The 22,589-nt window shown below is 40.0% G+C and overlaps 1 protein-coding gene across 14 annotated transcripts in view; it reads right to left on the bottom strand.

Moving 5' to 3' along the window:
- DLGAP1 (DLG associated protein 1) overlaps window positions 1–22,589 on the bottom strand; it is a 320,351-nt gene that overhangs the window by 149,861 nt on the left and 147,901 nt on the right. For all 14 annotated transcript variants that reach the window (XM_060028714.1, XM_060028716.1, XM_060028715.1 and 11 more), the window contains one exon: window positions 12,044–12,284. In XM_060028714.1, coding sequence (XP_059884697.1) covers window positions 12,044–12,284 — 241 coding nt within the window. The remainder of the gene's footprint in view (window positions 1–12,043; window positions 12,285–22,589) is intronic.

Here is a 22,589-nt window from a genome sequence, read left to right as displayed (position 1 = left end):
GGCTGTATCAGGTAACTAATTTTTAAATGAAAAGAAAGTTTCTTTTTTGTTAACTTTATTTTATTTTTTTTGGCTGTGCTACACGGCTTGTGGGATCTTAGTTCCCCAAACAGGGATTGAACCTGGGCCCTCGGCAGTGGGAGCATGGAGACCTAACCACCGGACAGCCAGAGAATTCTGAAAAGAAAGCTTCTTTAAACATTCTCTTTATTTAATGGGATACAGTAAATGTGCTGTCAATAAAACTGGAAAAGATATCGATGTAGCTGCCATCTGACTTGAGCAAACACATGGCAATTCCAAAGGCTAAATAAACAGAGAATGTCTGGCGTTTGCACTACTTTTTAAGACACGCTGTGCTTTATTAAAATGCCACTGTGACAAATGCCGCTAAAGTCATCCTAGATGGTTTGAAGGACAATGGATATGCTGTCCTTGAGCATTTTTTGTCTTCACCTTTTTCTCAGTCAAGATTGTTGAGTGTTTGCTTTGAGTAGCTGAGTATTTTTAAAGAGTGTACAATTTATCCCATAGTTTGCAGAATGGTGAGAAAAAGTATTTGGACAGGACTGGGAAGGAGGATACTGGACTCTGACAGTGATACGGCATTGAGCACAGGGTGCAGAGTGCAATGTAATTTTGGGTGGTCGCCCCTGTGTGAAAGTTGGGTCACGTTAGGTGGGGCATCTCTGTGTGTGGAAAGAATTGTTTCGACGTTTGCCAGGCAGAAGAAGTCGTTTAATAGAGATTTAAAAAGGATAGTGCCAGCCCACGCATGTCCTCTTCGAAGGAAACTCTGCTCAAACCATGCATTGAAGAAGTCGTGGCTCCTGGGTCACAGGAGTCCCAGAAGGATGGGAGAAGGGGGGTGGGGATGAAAAAGTGGTCATCGAAATAATGGCTGAAAATTTCCCAAACTTGGCAATTTGGCAAAAAAATATGGGTAACTACAATAGACTTTCTCTCGCCTCCGATCTTTTGTACATTATATTTGACGTTTGAAGCAAAAAGTATAACGTTGTGTGATGTGGCTCTCAATGTATGTAGAGAAAATATTTACGATAATTATAAGTGAGAGAAGGCAAAGGGACTTGTAGGGAGGTTAGGTTTCTATACTTGATTCAAAGTGGTAAAATGTGGACAAGAGTAGATCTTTGTCGTGATGGTATGGTTCTGTATCTCGAGTGCAGTGGTAGTTGCAAGAATCTGCGCTTGTGATAACTACCCATCTACATTGTGCCAAAGTCAACTTCCTGGTTTTGATATTGTATTGTTATCTACGATGTAACCATTGGGGTAGACTGAGTGAGGGGTATAAGTGACTTCTGTACTATCTTTGTAATTTCCTGTAAATACATAATTATTTCTAAACAAAAAGTTAAAAATAAAAGATGATGGAAAGAAGTTCCTTGAAAATGATGAAAGCCAACATTTCATATCTCGTCCTAATTCTCTGGCCGTCATCAACATTTTGGAAGAGAATAAGGTATTTTAGAGGCAAAGCAGTGGATGACGTGGACTCAATGATTTTCTTAAATTATATAATTTAATTGTGGGGGAAAGTATGTAATGGGATAAGGATATCAGATGAAAAAGCAATTCAAGGTTGGATTTTAAGAGGCAAAGGACGGTAATCCTACTCAGAAATTCAGAGTGAGCTTTTGATTTCATCAGATCTGATATCCTTTGTCAGGGATATACCTGTAAAGTATAAAACTGGTTCAGCAAAGTTAATTTTAATAATATTACATATCCTCTTGAAACCATAAAACTGAAAAAATATTGTAGGGGTAAACACTAATTAAATTTTGACAGTTTTTTGTATTTTTTAGAGATAATTTAGACTAGTTATTTTCTTCTGCAAGTTAAATTAGAAGTTATGAGTATTCTCAGTAATACTGATAATTAATAGAAAAGCGTAAAAAAGAGCCAAAACATGGATACAGCTAGAGATGATCATACTAAGTGAGATAAGTCAGAAAGAGAAAGACAAATGCCATATGATATCACTTATATGTGGAATCTAAAATATGACACAAGTGAACTTATCTATGAAACAGAAACAGACTCACAGACATAGAGAACAGACTTGAGGTTGCCAAGGGAGAGAGGAGGGGGAGGGATGGAGTGGGAGTTGGGGGTTGGTAGAAGCAAACTATTACATAAAAAAAAAAAAAAAAAAAGAATGGGTAAATAGCAAGGTCCTACTGCATAGCACAGGGAACTATATTCAATATCCTGTGATAAACCATCATGGAAAAGAATATGAAAAAGAATGTGTACATGTGTATAACTGAGTCTCTTTGCTGTACTGCAGAAATTAACACAACATTGTAAATCAACTATACTTCAGTTAAAAAAATGGCACTAAAAAGAAAAGGGTAAAAAAGAAAAAGTTATCTTGTATGCTGGTGGAATTTACATGTCCGTAGGACACCAGCAGATGGCAAAGAAAACTTTCAGTGTTAATAGTGACATGATCATTGCTTTCTCATTACGATAAATATAAGACTATTTCTTATATAATTGCTAATATAGTAAAATCATGGTACTGTTCATCTTGGTCTTCTCTCTTTTTTAAGTAAGGACACTTGGCAGCAGTAAAGGGTTACCCTGAATGCTTGACAGAAAGTCAATGGCAAGAGGAACAGAGAGAAATACAAAACCTCGGCTCTTGGATTTATTTACTAGCTGGAGCTGTGTAGGGTTGTCCACCTGCTAGCATTAATCACGCATATGGTTTTTAGTTACTATCATTTTACTGTATTTGTTAAAGTTCAATACTAATTGGATCAGACAATGTTGGACTTACTGAAGGCTTTTAAATATGTTCACATATTCCATTACAAAACCGTGTCTACGGAGGTATCAGAAAGAGAAAAAAGCGAACTTTTAGGTTCTGTGTTGTCATTAATTTTTTTGAGAAATTTCCCATAGTCACATGAAAGAAGTCTGATTTTCTAATTTGTGTTTTCTGATTGACCTTGGTAACTGGGTTGTAATGCTCAACCCAGCCAAGAGACCAGCCAGATCAGGATTAAATTATCATAGGATTTTTTTACTTAGTGCAAGGTAGAGACCTCTGATGATTTCATCAGCCACAACGCAGACTTTACCACCTGCTTACTTTACACGTGAATTGGTAAAAATTCTTTTTTCCATTCAGTGCTGTCTGACAGCACTATAACTAGATCAAGGGTTGGATATTTGATCTTGTAAATCCACCTTCATGTCAAAATGACCAAGTATAATATGAAATTTTAAACCCAAAGAGTATTTTCTTCTTTGAGGCTTTTTTAAAATTTCATTGTCATTTCTCTTTCTTTTTTCATCTTTAATTTCACTTTAAACAGATATTCCAGGGTTAGACAAACCAGCATGAAAAACCGTGTCACTAATATGTGATCAAAACAGTTTCTTTTAAAGAGGGATTTTCAGAAATTTTAATGGAAAACACAGGTTTCAAACATGGCAGGAACTAAATGAATATTTGTGGGAGGAAAAATGAAAGAAAAGAGTTCCTGGGCCTCTCATTCTGTAGACAGATTTGTAATAAATTAGTTCAGGGTATACTATACTTTACTAAGCATTTATTGATGGGTAAAGAGAATTTAAGAGCCCGTTCTGTCACTGACTAGCTTGGTCCAGCTGTTTAAACTCGCTAAGCCTTAATATTTTTTCCTGCATGATGAAAACAATGATATCATATCCCATACATGTCATAGAGTATTTGTGAGGGTTACACAAGATAATCTATGCAACTGGTTCATAATGCTTGTCAAGGTGTACGCGCTCCAAGATTTGCCATTATCATTATTATGAAACTAAGCGAGATTGAGAGATTAAAATTAAAGTCAAGGTAGAGGCGTTCTGATGTGTAATTTACATAGTGCTTCCTTATCAATGATCTCATTTGAACCTCACAACAACGCTAAAGGCCGGAAGACCCTGGGGCCCCATCACTATTGGCCCTGTGACAGCCTCTCCGATGCACAAAGGCAGATTTGGGACTGTCTACGGTGCACGATATCTCCAGGCTTGGCACTTTGGTCCTGAGAGGCAATTTTTTTTTTTAACATTTTTATTGGAGTATAATTGCTTTACAATGGTGTGTTAGTTTCTGCTTTATAACAAAGTGAATCAGTTATATGAGAGGCAATTTTTAAAAAAATTTATTTTATTGAACTATAGTTGATTTAACGATGTGTTAATTTCTGCTGTACAGCAAAGTGACTCATATATATATATATATTCTTTTCCATTATGGTTTATTACAGGATATTGAATAGAGTTCCCTGTGCTCTGCAGTAGGACCTTGTTGTTCATCCACTCCATATACAATGGTTTGCATCTGCTAATCCCAAACTCCCAATTCATCCTTCCCCCGACCCCCTCTGGCCCCCTTGGCAACCACAAGACTGTTCTCTACGTCTGTGAGTCTGTTTCTGTTTCTTATGTAAGTTCATTTGTGTCATATTTTAGATTCCACATATAAGTGATATCATATGGTATTTGTCTTTCTTGGTCTGACTTACGTCGCTTAGTATGATAATCTCTAACTCATTCCATGTTGCTGCAAATGGCATTATTTCATTCTTTATTTATGGCTGAATAGTATTCCATTGTATATATATATACTATGTCTTTTTTATCCATTCATCTGTCTATGGACATTTAGGTTGTTTCCATGTCTTGGCTATTGTGAATAGTGCCGCTATGAACATAGGGGTGCATGCATCTTTTTAAATTATAGCTTTGTCTGGGTGTATGCCCAGGAGTGGGATTGCTGGATCATGTGGCAACTCTATTTTTAGTTTTTTGAGGAACTTCCATACTGTTCTCCATAGTGGCTACACCAGTTTACCTTCCCACCAACAGTGTCAGAGGGTTTCCTTTTCTCCACACCCCCGAGAGGTGATTTATATGCAGCAAAACCACTGGAGGAGATGAAAGCAGAAGACACTCTTCAGACCCTCTGTCTTCCTCAGTGTCGACAGGACTTTTGCATTTTATGACTTCATAATATTTCTACTTAGAGTGCAGAAGAATGTCACCTTAAAGGCCCCAAAGAAGAAAGGTTATAACCAAAATTCTTCCAAAAGTCGTCACTGTCAGTTTTCTCAGATATAAAAAACAGAGCAGTTGCCTCACAAGAGGCATAAGTTGTACTACAAATCTTGCCTTTTTTTTTTTTTTTTTTGGTCTAGGCCTTCTAAGATGGGAGGAAGTGGACATCTCCACAATTCTACTTGGATGTTTGGAGAAATTCAAGGAAGGGAGCCTCATAAGCAGAGGGACAAGGAACCAGTCCAGGCAAGATCTGAAATTTATTACTTGTTCTTATCTTGAATAGAAAAGAAAGGCTCTTTGTTTAAAAAAATTGCTGTCTGTCCTTTGGACTTCTGAACTTCTCCCTCATTGCTTTATAAAAACAACCTGTTAATTAACTTTGCGCCTGTTAGAAAGAAGTGAGCTTCCTCTGAACTCTAAGGATTCTCCGTGAATTTGTAGAGCTGAGGCTCGAACAAGCAAAGGGCTATGGCTCACCTGGGGTTTTATTCTGACTTTGCCTCCAGCTAGAAGCCCGCCACTTTGGGCCTTAGTTTTCCTACCTTAAAATGGGTTTGTGGATTAGATCAGGGGTGGCAGCCTCTTTCGGTAAAGGGCCAGAGCGTAAACATCTTTGGCTTTCTGTACCATACGGTCTCTGGAGCAACAGTCTCTGGAGCAACACACAGACAATGTGTCAGCAAATGGATGTGATTTTGTGCCCATAAAATTTTTTTTACAAAAATAGGTAGCAGGTTAGATTTGGCCCATAGACTGTAGTTTCAGACCCCTGGACTGGATGATATAGAAGTTTCTATTGCTAATATTTTATCATTCAACTTATTTTAACAGCAACGCTATTTCCCTGGGAAAGTCACCTTGATTATCCAAACTTTTTAATTATTTATTTTTTATTTATTTATTTTTGGCTGCAGTCTTAGCTGAGGCACGTGGGCTTCTCTCTAGTTGTGGTGCGAGGGCTCAGTAGTTGTGGCACGTGGGCTTTGTTGCCTGATCTTAGTTCCCTGATCAGGGATCGAACCAACGTCCCCTGCATTGGAAGGCGGATTCTTTACCACTAGACCACCAGGGAAGTCCCCAAACAGTTGTTGAGTATGGAGTTTGTGAGGTACTTAAGTATTTTTTTTTTTTGCTAATTACTGCAGCATTATTCATAATAGCCAAGATATGGAAACAACATAAGTGTGCATGGAGGGATGGATGGATGAAGATGTGGTCTATAGATACACAATGGAACATTATTCAGCCACAAAAAGGAGGAAACCCTGCCATTTGTGACAACATGGGTGGACCTTGAGGGCATTATGTTAAGTGAAATAAGTCAGAGAAAGAGAAATACTGCATAATCTCACTTATATGTAGAATCTCAAAAAGCTGCACTCTTAGAAACAGAGAGTAGAGTGGTGTTTACTAGGGGCGGGAGGATGGGGCAAAGGGGAAGACAGTGGTCAAAAGAACAAACTTCCATTTAGAAGATGAATAAGTTCTGGAGATCGAATGCACAGAACCGTGATCATAGTCAACAATACTGTATTACATTCAAAGTCGCTGAGAGACTAGGTCTTAAATGTTCTCACCACAGAAAAGAGGCGATAATTATGTGCTGTGATGGAGGTGTTAGCTAACACTGTGGTGCTAATCATATGAATGAATCAGATCAACTCATTCTACAACTTAAACGTACACAGTGTGGTATCTGTCCAGTTTTAGCATCCGGGTGATGGTGACCTCATAGAATGAGCTTGGGGGTGTTCCTTCCTCTGCAATTTTCTGGAATAGTTTCAGAAGGATAGGTGTTAACTCCTCTGTAAATGTTTGATAGAATTCGCCTGTGAATCCCTCTGGTCCTGGACTTTTGTTTGTTGGGAGTTTTTAAATCACAGTTACTTAAACTTACACAATGTAATATGTCAATTATATCGGAGTAAAACAAGTATTTTTCTGCATCTCCTCTTACCTTTTTTTCCTCCATTATTGAATGCCTAGCATGTGTTATAAATGTAAATTACTACCTTAATGTTATTCTGCTTAAGATCTTGTGTGTTTAGGGTTTGTTGCTGTTGCTGGGGGTGGGGGTGGGGAAGCAGGCTGTGTGGGATTGGAGTGTAGGATGCTGGGAGGTAGGTTTGGTGTGGTCTTCTAGATGGGATGGCTGCCTGGGTGTGATGACCCAAACCTGTGAGAACTCCTGGGACGTTAGCCCCGACCTCAGGTGCTCAAAAAGGTAACTGCTTCTGTATCTGGAGCTGGGAAAGTGTGTGAGGTTAAGATTATGGAAGAGCGTGTCTCTATTTAAAGAAAAATGTGATCTCTCTTGTTAGAAAAATCAAACTGGAAAACATGCTGTGATCACCGCGGCCCCAAGCCACACTCAAGAGGGCAAAGTGTGTTGACTCCCTGCTGGAGGGCCCTGGCTGCTCGCCAGGGTGACGCTCTGTCCTGGGCCCTCGCTGCCCTTCCTGGGGACTCCAGCAAGAACAGGAGACCAGTTCAACCCCATCCATTTCTAAGAGCTTCCCTAATAAAAGAATATAGCACACAGGCCAAACGCGAGGAGCAACAGGGAGGCATATACTTATTCTTTATAAGTATTATATTATTGCTACATAAAGCTTCCTTCAAAAACTTGTAGTTTCAAAGTGAAAACTTCTTAAAAGACCAGAGAAGACCATATATCACGATAGGCTGCCTATTTCTGTCAAAGAGTATTATTTTAATTCAAATATTATATTGGCTTTTAAAATCATGAAAAGCAATACGTGCTTATTTAAAAAATCTCCCTCTGTCCATACCCACTGACCCGCCTGCCTACGACTTGCTGGGTAACAACTACAAACGATGCCTTTTGTCTCTGCTGACCACGTGTGTGTCTGTGTGTCTGTATGAGTAGATCCACTGATGATGATACACTCTTTTTGCTTATCCAGGCCCCTGATGTCACCATATTGAAGTCTAGCTGCAATGCGGTAATGCCTTTGATAGATCCTGGATCTTAGTGTAGGAAGTAAAAAAGAAACCTCATCCTTAAACGCGTACAATTGCATTTGCATATTCCACAAGGAGGCCAGTCGAAGCCAATACTCTGAAGTGGAGGTCTGGGTCTGTTTCTAGCACCAAGTTCTACTTTCACCTAAAATATTCAGACGATTGAGGGAAGGGTGCTTGTTTTCCCACAGTCATAAGGCTAACTGCCCTCTTAAAATTTTTACTTTCCTACAGTAGCTCTAATCCTCACCAAATAGTCCCAGGTGCAATGATTATATAAAAACTTGTTGAATCTATTAGATGGAGAGATTATCTGTGTGCTTGAAGCAGATGATATACTGAGATAACATAGGACTGTATCATAGTTAGATAAACCGAAAAGTCAATAAACCAAAAGAAGCATAACTATAAATCACTCCCTAACTCAGCTCCTAGTTGGTCCCCAAGGCTCCGTCAATCCTTGATCATTTTACTAGGGGCTCCTTAGGGCCATTTAGAGCCAAGCCCACCTTCCTGATTCTCCCACGTGGCAGCAGACACTGTTGTGGACCTTTGTCGGTGGTGTCATTTTGCTCATATAAAGAATGGACAAGGCTGGAGGAGAAAAGCTTCATAGTCTATTTTGTTGAAAATTTGAACAATTCAAAATGGGCTGACACAAAAATCAAAGACTCAGAATGCGTACTGTCCTGGGGAGAAAAGGTATAGCTATTAACTGCATTTGACAAAAATGAAGCATTGTTTTTTCAGGCAAAGCGAAGTTTAAGACAAATGGAATCTGTTGTAAATGTCCCAAGAATAATGAGCAAAGGAGAAATCTACCTTATGTCCCAACATGGATGTAAATATGACCTGTGTACATGGGGAAATGGTTAAAATTAGAGCAAAGTCAGTTCCTGATGAACACAGATGAGCGCACGCTTTCAAAAATTAGTAGGTCCTATGAGAAAGTAGATTTTCTATGGAAGGAAACCAGTAGAAGAAAATATGATGGTACTGACATCACGTGACAGAGAAAGGGAAAATTGTGTGTGTGTGTGAGAGAGAGAGAGAGAGAGAAGGAAGAGGGGTAAGGAGGAAGCCCAGGAATTATGAGAGCAGTAGAACGAAGGGCACAGAATCTTATTATATCCTAAAGTGACTTTTTAAAAAGAACCAATTCATGGCATAGAGAAATTGTGAAAAGTGGTATTAGAATTCTAAAGGCCTTACTTAGAAACTCCTGTAATATTTAGCCCTTAAATTGTTTGCTTACTTTTCCCCGACTGTAAAAATGATAGATCATAATGTTGACTTGGATGAGGAAGGGTGAGGTCACCGGCTGCCCTGTACAAAAATCTGTTATTTTATGCTTCACCATTCCCTGTGACATCTTCCTGACCCTAAACCCCTGCGGCTGCAGCCAAGCCTGGAGCCTTCCCACCTAGACGGCTGCAGGTGGACGGGGTCCAGGACTTAGGACAAGGCATGTGGAGCCCAAGGTGGAGCAGTCGCTGTCACCTTGGTGGTGTTTTCATTTATTTCTTTTATTATTTGGCTGTTCTCCCACATAGGGCCTCTGGCTAAAGCCCCTCCAATTTAATTTACATTCTATTTTATTTTATTTTTTTGGCTGTGTTGGGTCTTCATTGCTGCACGTGGGCTTTCTCTAGTTGTGGCGAGCAGGGGCTACTCTTCGTTGCGGTGCATGGGCTTCTCATTGCGGTGGCTTCTCTTGTCACGGAGCATGGGCTCTAGGTGCGCGAGCTTCAGCAGTTGTGGCACGTAGGCTCAGTAGTTGTGGCTCTAGGGCTCTAGAGCGCAGGCTCAGTAGTTGTGGCACACGGGCTTAGTTGCTCTGCAGCATGTGGGATCTTTCCTGACCAGGGATGGAACCCCTGTCCCCTGCATTGGCAGGCAGATTCTTAAGCACTGTGCCACCAGGGAAGTCCCTTAGTTTACATTCTAAATGGAAGAGCACAGGACGCCCTCCCAGGCCTTGCTCACTTCCTTCTCTGATAGGCTTGTCAGATTTAGCAAACACTGCAGACACTACAGATAATTCTGTCGTATAAGTAGGTCCCATGCAATATTTGGGATATACTTACACTACAGAAGTATTCACTATTGATCTGAAATTCCGATGTAACTGGCAACCTGGATTTTACCTGGATTTTTATTGTTTGGACTCTGCAAACCCCCAGAGCAGCTGGGAAGGGTCTTAGGAAGGTCAGAATAGCGCATTTGGGGTGAAAAGCACAGTACAAAGAGTAAGTAAGTTGTCTCTTAAAGGACGAAACACAAACGCCTCTTAGTTGATCTGAAAACAGCCATTCTGGAGTCCTTGTCACTTTACCCCCAACACTGCTCCCTGCAGGGGTGGTGGAGGTGGAGGTGAGCCAGTAGCCCTTTTCCTTCCCTCGGTCCTTCTGGGCAAGGATCTGCATTTTGCATGTTTAAGGAGTAACTACAGCACAGAAGAGTAGCTGGCGGGTGATGAGGCCGCTATACAGAGAACGGACCAGACACAGAAGAGGACTGGGGGGAGTTGGAAGTAGGGTCAGGGAAACAAGGAAACACCAAAGACACAGTGAGGAAGCTAGAGGCGCAGGCAGACCTTCAAGCCACACCTAGTGCACAATGTAAACACACATAAATATGCCCACGAATGAATTTAAAAATGTGTTCATTTTCTGAATCAACCTTATTTAACTTATTAACCTCGTCTGGGCTGTTCCTGTGAAATTTCCTAGTGTGCAGGAACGCACACCCCCCATCTCTGGTGGGAGACAGCCAGCCAGGGCCAGAGCTGCTGGGCTCTGGAGGGGCTGCTGAGCCAGGGTAACGTCTAGAAGCATCTTTCCCCTAATCCTGAGATCCCAATTTGCATTGGTCCAGAAGGAATGCCTATTGTCTCACCTCTAATGGTTATTTGCAAATTCTATCTCAACCCCGTCTCTCTGGTTAGTAGGATTTTAATTCGGGTTTGAGAACCTATTAATTCTCAAGCCTGCAAAAGTGCTAGGCTGAATGATAATTACATTTGAGGCACCTAGAACAAAACCTGAATAATACAATAGTCTAGCACAGACTCCTCCTTCTAATTAATTTATCCTTATTTATCTTGACTCTTGGTTTGATGATCTTTTTGTAGCATTAGTCTTTATTGGAGTAATGCTGAATTCCGTCAAAGTTAAGACTAGTTAACTATGGAGGGGATTTTCTTCTTGGACCCAGATGTTATGGAAAAAAAGCACCCCAAAACCCATAAAACACACGTACACTGTCACACACAATCCGTGGCTATGTTCCTAGGTAGGTCCAGTGTCATGGTAACCAGTTAAGCTCTTCTGTGCCTCTCTGACTAAAATCAGATCAAAAGACAGTGTAGCAGCGTAAACCTGAACTCAGTTTAGAGGGAAAAGGAGGCTCTGTATGCGTATAGTTAGGAGGTTTTAAAATGGTGAAATAAATCTGCCTACTGTTATAAGGAAAGAAAACTCATAAAGTGTGCATCACCCGTTTCTTATTTTCTCACAGTGGTACTTCAGGTCTTTTGGGAGAGTCATTTTGTGGATCTCTTGGAATTTAAAAAGCTTTCCAACCCTGTGATGCTCAACAGTCAGGGTGTCTGATTCCTGGCGGGGTCACACCCCTAAAAGGCGGGGCCTGATGACGGAGAGTAGGAGTTGGGTGGGATGAGTGTGCTGGTCCTAGGATGTTGTGTGGGTGTTTTGGGAAGATCTTCCCCCTGTGCCATCCCTCTTGGTCCCACAGTTGCAGTCTCCTCTGTTGATACCAGAGATGGAGATGGAGGAAGAAGGGGGTGCGTGGATGTGGCCGGAGGAGGCTGGGGATAGAGGCGGGCAGGGAAGCAGACGCGCTGCCTCGAGGGCTGTGGGTGGGGTTTGGTGAAGGGTGACCGTGTGATAACAGCGAGGGGACCACGTGCAGTGTCTGGGGGCAGTCGTGCCGCCCCCCGGGCGCGGGGCCAGCTCTGCCCACTCACCCGTGCTGCTCTGGATGGTCCTCACGGTGGTAGTGGTACGCGGCGGGGAGGAAGACCTCAGCGACACGCACTCGTCGTCCTGCGAGCAGCCCTTCTCGATGGCGCGCACGTAGCTGTGGCTCCGCATGCGGAAGCAGCCGGGCATCGGCAGGTCCAGGGCCTCCACTGCCTGTGACTCCAGCTCGCTGAACACCGACTCGCACACCGACTCGAACTGCCCGTTCACCTCCATCTCGCTCACCTGCGGGCGAGACGGGGACCGTAACACCGCGCTGCTCCGGGGGAGAAGCCACCTCGCCCTCGGAGCATCTCCAAACTGCATCCCCCAGAAGAACGTCCCGTGCGCTTACAGTAAACTCCAGCGCATTGTATTTCCTCTACCTGACAGACTATAGTAGAATGGTATCTAGTTTATGATCCCAAATAGTCAATTAAATTCTAAAGAAAAAGAACTTTGTTTTTAGAATGCAGGGAAGCGTGGCGTAGGGAAATCTTACATCAGGGCACGCCAAGGTGCTAATTCTTCCCTATTTATAAATGCAAACCTAGGGGCCAATTTTATAGGCCTACGGTCAGAGTTCGTATATTTCAATGGGGCTGTAATTTTAGGACAAACGTTTCAGAAACTAGTATTTTTATTGTGCCTTTGGAAGTGACTAGCTCGTCAAATAATTTGCATCGACTGCAACTTAATTTACTGCAAAGTATAAAAACAGGCCCTGTATTTTCTGGCAAGATACCCACATCATGCACAAAAATAGACCAAACCCAGATGTGAAAATCTTGAAAGGCACTACTGAGATTTTCAAACTATCTACATACTATTTAAAGAAGGTTTCACTCTTCTCTGTAAAAGCTGATATGGTCCACAAATTGTTTATACATGTGTTTTAAAGTGCTTCCAAATGAGGTCTTCCCTTTTCGAAGCATCAGTTTTTATTATTATATTCCCCTGTACATTGGATTTGAGCACCACCTTAAAAAAAAAAAAAAAAAAAGCCAGACCAGGTGCTTCTGTCAATTTACCACTTTGCAGCTGATGGGATAGAGGTGTGGCAGCATTCTTCAAAGTTCTGCTACCTTCCAGAACTTCGTATGTCAAATTTCCTTAATATCAAATTCATGAGTAATTGAAAATTTAACAGATTAAACTATAATTAAGCTTACAGCGTATACTGAAAAGGATGGCAATTTTGTGTTATAGGAAGATGCAATCCAATAATGGCTAATTTCTTTAAACTTCAATTACCTTAAGGCATATCAAGTGGAAAAGAGACATACATTTCTTAATAATAATTCTTTACAGTTTAAAGTAGTATTTTCATATACTTTATCTAATTTGATATAAAATCCCTGCACATTTTCAAGGCTAATAATTATATATGTCCATATTTTAAAATTATGTATATAATATATACTTGTTTTTAGGAGATAGTTGGAGGTGCATTTAAAGGTAAAGGGACATGATGTTTGCAACTAATTGTCAAATATAGAGAGAGTGAGCAAATGAGGCAAAATTTTAATAATCAATGAGTATGAATCTGGGTCAGTGATGTACAGGAGGTCTTTGTATTTCACATGTGACTCTTGTCAGTTTGGAATGATTTCAAAGTAAAAAGTAAAACAAACTATATATATATTTATTATTATTAATAGATTTTCCCCTATTAATCAAACATCACAAAGAAATAGTAAAGTATCTATCCCTATCAAGGTAACAACAATTACACCTGGATGATTACCTTTCAGAGGGTATTAGTGCCCCCTACCCTATTTTTCATAAATAATGAATCATAAAGTAAATATATTGAATAATTCTGCAACCTGTTTTTTTCCACTTAAACTTCTATTTTATACTTATATTCTTAATAGGATTCTCCTTTATTCTCTTTTTTTAAAAATAAATTTATTTATATATTTCTTTATTTTTGGCTGTGTTGGGTCTGCGTTGCTGTGCTCAGCCTTTAGTTGCGTTGAGCGGGGGCTACTTTTCATTGGGGTGCACGGGCTTCTTATTGCAGTGGCTTCTTTGGTTGAGTGTGGGCTCTAGGCGCACGGGCTTCAGTAGTTGTGTCTCGCGGGCTCTAGAGCGCAGGCTCAGTAGTTGTGGTGCACGGGCTTAGTTGCTCCGCGGCAAGTGGGATCTTCCCCGAACAGGGTTTGAACCTGTGTCCCCTGCATTGTCAGGCGGATTCTTAACCACTGCGCCACCAGAGAAGCCCCTTCATTCTCTTAACTTTTTGTTTTTATTATATACAGATACAGAAAACCATGCAAAATAAATGCATAGCTTGTGAATTATAATAAAGCCAACACCCTTGTACCTAGTACTCAGATCAAGGAACAGAATTTTCTCAGGCACCTAGAAGCCCTTCCATAGACCCCATCCTACCCACAGCCCCCACCCTCCCTCCAAAAGTAATTACTACTCTGAGTTTTATTGCAAGCACTGCTTTGCATTTATGTTTTTTTTTTACCTAAGTGTGCATCCCTAGACTCTACAGTTCAGTCTTACCCATTTTTAAAATTTATATCTTTTAATTCACTTTTAATATTCAGGCCTCCCTCCACCCGTTTTTAACAAATATTACAATTTATCTATTGAAGCACCTGGGGCGTTTGACCTGGAAAGTTTCCCAGAGTCTGGATTTGCTGATTTCCTGCACACGGAAGATTTAGCATGTTCCACTGTCCTTTGTGTTTCCTGAAATTTGAAAGTTGGATCCAGAGGCTTGATCAGACTCAGGTTCAATCTCTTTGGCAAGACTAGAGGTCATGTGTCATGGGCTGTCTCATCAGGAAGCACATTATGTCTGGTTATCTCTCTTTTTATGCTGTTGGGAGTCATTGATGCTCAGTGCCTAGATCCATTAGTTCATGGGGGGTTGCAAAATGGTGATACTCTTGGTTCTACCAACTTTTACAGTCACTAGTTGGAATTTTTTTAAAAATAAAGAAATGCTTCCTCTCATATTATTTCGTTAGTAGGTTCAGTTCACACAGTAACAGCAGATGTTTGATCTTTTCCCTTTTATTTACTAGTTAAAAAATATACTTATTTGGCCGCGTCAGGTCTTAGTTGCAGTGTGGGCTCTGTTGCGGTGTGTGGGCTCTCTAGTTGTCCTGCAGCATATGGGATCTTAGTTTCCCGATCAGGGATCGAACCTGCATTCCCTGCATTGGAAGGCAGATTCTTAACCACTGGACCACCAGGGAAGTCCCTATTTACTAATTTTTAAGATAATAAATTTGTTCTCTTGTATCTACTAAACATGACCAATTAATTTTTAAAAGTGTCAAAATGGACTCATAGATTTAAAAGTATTTGACGGTTTTAAATCCACTTCTATTTTCATTCTTACTTAACTCATCTGTCCCATCTGTGGCCAGTGGGAACCTCTTAGGTTGGCTCCTGGGTCCTTTTGACATGAGACCAGTGGTCTTTGATAACTTCCTTTGTATCTGGTATGACAAGTTATTCAAAACTTATCTTGCATCTTTCCTGCCCAGTCCTGAAATTAGTATTTTTCCACAAAGTCTTTTTTCTTTTAGTGGTAAATTGTATCACAAGAACACAGTTTGGGTACCAGGAAGCTTCACTGTCATTGCTACAGGGTTGGTCATTCTTCCTAGGCCTTTCAGTGGACAGAGAACTAGGTTATGAATACATCGAATTCAAATTCACACTGCAGTGTTTTTATGTAACTTCTTCTATGTTATATTTATACATATACCTTTATCGCATATTAAAAATCCTCATTTTCAAGGACACAGAAGATGATGGAATTGGGATATACTACAATGATTCATTTGCTTTCTTCTACAATACGTACGCAACAGCCTCAGAGTAGCATACTAATACCACCTGCCCAACCATTACTGAAAACAGTTCACAATTCTTTTTTTTTTTTTGCATCTGCTGTCTCTATTATTCCCTCATTTAAAAATAGTTGTGCTAGATTGACATTATCAGAGCATATAACTTACACGTTCTCTCCCACTGTAGCTCTCACTAGTCTTAGTTTTACAAATAACTATATATTTAATGCTTGCCACTACTTTTTTCATATAAAAAGATAATTCTTCATCCGACTTAGACACAAATATAGGTCAAATAGTTCTAGATGGCTTATGAAGACAAAGAGCAGACCCCTGGCCCACCCAGCCCACCCCCAATTCTCCCTCCCCAGAGGCAACCATTTTCAATTCTTCCAGTTGGATTTTATGGTGTTTGCATCCACATTGCAGAACACATGCTTATGTGAATCTCTTGATATGTTCATAGACCTCTTGGTTTCCTTCCTGCCCTTGAAGCGTCCCTCTTGGAGCCTCCTATCCTACTGCAGTCTATGGCTGCCAAGCCCACTGCCGTCCTGGGATCTCCCTTCCCCATCATCCCAGGGGTGCCCTTTATTATCTAGCCTGTGGTGGAGCCCCTGTTCCCTCTTCCTAATTTTATTCCCTCCTTTTGGTGGAACACATCTTCCAGTGCTTTCTTGGGAAGGCGCCACCTCACATTGACGGAAATGTCTGTACCCCACCTCCACTGTTAAGGGAGAGCATGCTTGCATTTAGAATTCTAGCTGTATCCCTTTTTCCTTCAGATGTTTCCAGGCTTTGCTCCTGTCTCTTAGCCTCCATGTGTGCTATGATTGAGCAAGTGGATGCCTTTCTCATTCCTGAGCCTTTCCATGTGAGCTGGTTTGCCCCATCCCTTTTAGGTACTAAATGATCTAATGTTTCACCATGGCATTCTCTGTGTGGATCTTTCTCCACCCATTTTGCTGGGTACTGTGTGGGCCCTCTCAACCTGCAGATTCATGTCTTTCAGTTCTGGGACCATTATTTCATTAGTAATTGCCTTCCTTCTGTTTTCTCTTTTCTTTCTGAAACTCCTAGTGTTCATTGTTGGAATCCAAGAACAAGAAACATGAAGAAAAATACAGTGATACATCATAATTTCCAAAACCAAACCGGAGGACTTATACTTCCTGATCTCAAAACTAACTACAAAGCTACAATAATCAAAACAGTTTGGCACTGACATAGGACAGACATACAGACCAATGGAACAGAATGGAGAGTCCAGAAGTAAAGTCATGCATCTATTTGCCACTAGTTCTTACATTTGGTCTTTTGGGTTGTCTAAAGCTCACTGTCTGGTAGATGCCTCAGGATGGGCTCATGGAAACAGTATTCCCTGCATTCATCCATGCTTTTAATAGTGTGCCCATGCTTTTTATAGTTGAAAGTCAGTTTTTTTGGATATAAAATCTTTGGGGCACATTTTCCCCCTTGGCTACAAGAACATATTACTCAATTTTATTTTGGCGTAAACTACTGTTATTATAGAGTCTGATGATAATTTAATTTTTGTTCTTTCTTAAGTCACTTGCTTTTTTTGTCTAGAAGTCCAAAGCGGGGGGTGGTGGTTTTTTTTTTTTTTTTAATTCTTCAAAATCCTGTAATTTTACTAGACTATGTCTTGGTATTTATTGTTTTGGGTCAGTTTCTCAGGTACATGGTATATTCTTTTGAATCTTTTTATTTCAGGGATGTTTTCTTTAATGTTTTATTATTTGTTCTGGTCCTTTGATTTGATTATCTTCTTCAGAGACTTCTATTATCTCTATGGTCAATCTTTGCCTATCTTCCATATTTATCAATTTCTCTTGAATCCTTTTTAACTCTTCATTTTTTTTCTTGATTTAAAACTCTTCCGCCTTTTCAGGTTCTATTTTTCTCAGTGTATAAAATGTCTCATTCACTTGCTCCTCTATTCCCTCAGTCTAATCTTCATTTCTGAAATGATTTTTCTTTTACTTCTAATTCTTTCCTGAGTTCTGTGGCATCATTTTTAAGTTTTTGAAAATTCAGATATATCTTTTCCTCCCATGTCTTATGTCATTTTCTTAATGTTTTTTAGCTTATTTTGAAAGAGTGTGTTACAGTTTTGATCTATTTTGTGGGTGTGTCTTTCTGTCCTGCTTTCATTTCTGTAGGAATGTTATTCTGCTCCTTATTCTCCTTTCTTTATTAAAGTGACTTTGACTGTGATTTAAAGTGGATATTTTTTTGTTCCTCATTTCTCAGTAAAATTAGTTTTTCTGACCTTGAGAGGGTGATACATTCAGAATTTTCCCCCTGCATTTTCCACAGGGCTTCCTCTTCTATTGTTTTAGCATCGTGTTGCTTTCCAAGATTTCCTGATTCTCTTGTTCCTTCCCCCAACTTTTACCTGAACCTTCTCTTTTCTTCTTTGCTATTATCTCTGTCTTGCTTGTATTTGATTCTATTCCCAGCTGTTTCTTCTGAGAACTGGGCCCTCTTCTTGAAGGAAAAACTGGTTGGTTGGTTTCCAGTGTATACATAGGCTCAGATTTCCCCAACCTCTCCTGATTTTACTGCAGACCCCTTGAATTTACCCGCTCTTAGAGAAAGCAAATCCTTCCCAGTTTCAGCCGCTATTCTCAAATACATACCCCACCCCTCCAAACTACCTGCTGCTGGTTTCCTTCTGCTTTACTCGCATCCATCAAGAAAGTCCTTGTTTTCCTCTGTGTTCTCCAGCACAGATGTGGATGCAACACAGGCTTATGGCTACTGGTGGTTTGTTCCTATCTACTTACATTTTGGGTTCACGGAATATCTTGTCGTCTGATTTTGTTGTAAATGCTGTCCATGAATTTTTAGTTTTTCTATCTAGTTGCTCTGTCTGCTTTTATACAGAGACTCAGAGAGATTCAGACACTAAGCCATATTGTATAGTGTGATTGGACCATAATTTATTTAACCACTGCTTTGTGGATGATGATTCAAGTATGTCCTTGGAGGCCATGCTATGACCAACTTCCTTGTTTGTTTATCTTTATATTCTGGTACTTTCATTTCTGTATTATAAAGTTACACAAGTGGGATTCCCGTGCCAAAAGATTTATTTTACCTTTTGTAGATTTTACCACGTTACTTTCAAAAACAATTGTAGCAATTCATCCCCAATAGCAAGGAAGTCAGAGCTCATTTCTCAACATGGTCACCAGTACTGGGTAGTAGCTGTTTTTGCTGCCTGATAGGTCAAGAGTGATGTTGTGCTATTTCAGCTTATCTTCACCAGCCTACTAGTGTATATGAACATCTTTTCCTATATTTATTGGACTTGGTACTTTTTTCCCTTTTGATTTGCTATTTCATAAGCTTTGCCCCAAATTCTTTTAGGTTGTTTATCTTTTCATACTAATTGGTAGAAACACTTTAGGCAACTGGAACATTAAGTTTTTTTCTTGATGTGTTTAAATATTCCCCCGTCAATTTTAACTTTAAGATGTCTTCTGCTACACAGAAATATTTGAATTTTAGTTAGATTAGATGTCTATCTTTTATTTTATGTTTTCTATAATTCTTATTTTATTAAAAGTTATAATTCTCACCATAATATCGTACACATATTCCCCTAATTTAAAATTTTTTGTCACGTTGTGTTAGTGCTCAGATTTTAAATTCATTTGGATTTATTTTCTATATGGAAAGAAGGAGTAGTTTAATGCTCTTTCTATGATATCATGAGCAATTCGCTTGAATTCTCTGAGCCTCATTTTCCTAATCTTTAAAATGCGTATAATAATACCTACCTCATAGGGATGCTTTCAGGATAAAAAATGAAATATACAAGTGCACATTTCAAGGCACATGGTAGGCATTCGATAAATACTAGATATTATTTTGTGAGATAGCGTAGTGGGGAGAATGAGGTAAGTTACTCTAATTCTCTAAGACTGAGTTTGATAAATTAAAAAAATGATCTTTCTTATAGTTGCTATGAAATTAATGAGATAATATGCAAAGCTTATAGCTTATATCAGGTAAGCAATATTGGTAACTATTCTATTATTCTCATTTTCATAATTACTACTACTGTTATTGGCATTATTATTGCCACCCATACCCCAATTCCAGGAGACATTGGAGAAACTTGCCAGTTAGGAGTCAGGACACCTGGGTTTTCTAGGTCCAGTCACTGACTAGCTGGGTGCTGACAGATGCTTAATTTATTTGAGTTTCCATTTCTTTATATATATAAAGTGAAGGGATGATCTAGGTCAAAAAGCACAGCTAAACTGCTGGTATTACCACCGAGCACAATAACTGCCTATTACATTTGTGTTTTAAAAATGATGTGGGACCTCCCTGGTGGTGCAATGGTTAAGAGTCTGCCTGCCAATGCAGGGGACATGGGTTCGATCCCTGGTCCGGGAGTTGCTGTGAAGCAACTAAGCCCATGCGCCACAACTACTGAGCCTGCGCTCTAGAGCCCACAAACCACAACTACTGAAGTCCGCGTACCCTGTGGCCCATGTGCTGCAACTACTGAGCCCACGTGCTGCAACTATTGAAGCCTGCTCTCCTAGAGCCCGTGCTCCTCAACAAGAAAAGCCACCACGATGAGAAGCCTGCGCACCGCAACGAAGAGTAGCCCCGGCTCGCTGCAACTAGAGAAAGCCCACGCACAGCAACAAACACCCAACATGGCCAAAAAACTATTAAAAAATAAATAAAGATAATGGAGTCCCTCTTCAGAAAAAATTAAAAAATGTTGTGGAAACTCAACACGTTACTGGACAAAATATGTCTGTGGGCTTCTAGTTTACGATTCCAGATGAAGATATTTGAGGTTTGGACTTGAAATAAATTGAGATGTAAATTAAACTAATTTGGAAATGACAGTTATTATACCAAATATATTTTAAAATGTGACTTTCTATAATTCTTTCTTCTCAAGTCTTACTTTAAAAGCCCCTGTTTTATTAGATGTATATATAGTAAAAAAATATAGAAAGGTTATAAACATATAAAAAGGGGTTCAGTTTTTCTCTATCATCCAAGCACAGTCTGTTTTTAAGAATGTTTCATTTCTGTTAAGGTATGAATGGCAGAAACAATTTAGTTATTCTAGACCAATTTCTTGGCTTTCAACATTTTACTTTGATGTTTCTAGGAGCCTTTGATGAATAATATATCAATAATATATCAGGTTTTAAGGAGGAATAGATATAATGTACTTCAATTCTATACTACTAGAGCTGCTGCTAAAGATCTATAAGAGAGAATATATCCGACATCACAAAAACCAACTACTTTTTGAAAAACCTAGAGTATGTATGGTAGGATTGCTTTGAAGAAGAAACCATTCCCTTTGAATAATGACAATGTTGGGACTGCGATAGAAAGTTTGAAATTATCCTTCACGATACTCTATTACTTGAAAACTGAATATGGAACTAGAAAAATGGTGTGTCATTAGGAATCCATGTAGGATGGCTCTACTTTCTGTATTTTACTTAAGGCGAAATGATCACGCCACTGAATTGCAGACTTGACCCACCCCTGGATCAAGGCCCATATATGCCTCTTCAGTGATTTGTTGATACTTTACTAAGTTGTCACCAGGAAGTGACACTGTCTCAAGGAAGGTCAGATCTACAGAGTAGGGACTAAAAGCAGGCAGCTGTGTAGATGCATGTCCTGATGGGGAAGTGACCTGCTCTCCTGGTTTAACCATGTAAAATTATGAAAGCAGTAATTGTGTATAAACATTTTCCAACGAAATATTCTAAACCCACTGAAGTATTCTGCAGGTATGACACCTGGGATTTGTAGACTATTTTGCAATTCTGGAAGGCTATGTGAGCATGAGCCTGTCCAGAATAAAGATAAGCTTAAAGACGTTTTAAATATTATATTGTTTACTGTGAAAAAAGTAAGAACAAGGCAAGTCCAAATTTCACCAAATGAGGCGCCAACTATTTACCTAAGAGTTGGGATAGTGGGTATCACTGGACAGCAGTACCTAGCACAAATAGGTATGCATGCTCTTGGAGGTTACATTTATTTATTCATTCATTCATTCATTTTTGCATGCTGCTCTGTGCGGCATGGGGGATCTTAGTTCCCTGAACAGGGATTGAACCCTGGGCCCTGGCAGTGGAAGTGCAGAGTCCTAACCACTGGACTGCCAGGGAATTCCCTTTGGAGATTACTTTAAAGTAAGGAAATGTACAGTCGGCAAATCCTGGAATCCAGTATGTCAGCTTTCCCTGACTCCTGCCCTACCCTGCTTTCGGAGCCTTGCTGTGGTCCCTGCCTTTGCTTTACAAGAATTCATTTAGAGCAGGGAGCTCTATTTTGATGGTAGGGCTAAAATGAGAGCAGTGGTCCTATTTCGGGGTCTCACTCCGACAGATCAGAGATGCTTCAGTGCTTAGTCTATCACCACCACCAGCATTACCACCTTCACCATCACCACTACCACCACCATTACCACCAACTCTACCACCACCATCATTATCACCTCACCACCATCTCCACCACTATCCTCACCACTACCACCAGCAGCAGCAGCAGTAGTAGTAATGCTCACCTTGATGATCACAGTGTCTTTCAAACTGGCTTCTCTGCCTCTAGCCTCTTTCTCATCCTCTCCAATCTTGCCTACATTTTTTTTTGCTAGATTAATTATCCTCCACCAAAGTTCTGATCATATCTTTTGCCT

This window comes from Delphinus delphis, chromosome 13 (genome assembly GCF_949987515.2).
Source record: "Delphinus delphis chromosome 13, mDelDel1.2, whole genome shotgun sequence".
NCBI classification, from domain to species: domain Eukaryota; kingdom Metazoa; phylum Chordata; class Mammalia; order Artiodactyla; family Delphinidae; genus Delphinus; species Delphinus delphis.
Note: the sequence above shows the minus strand (reverse complement) of the source record. Positions and strands in the feature narration are given on the sequence as shown.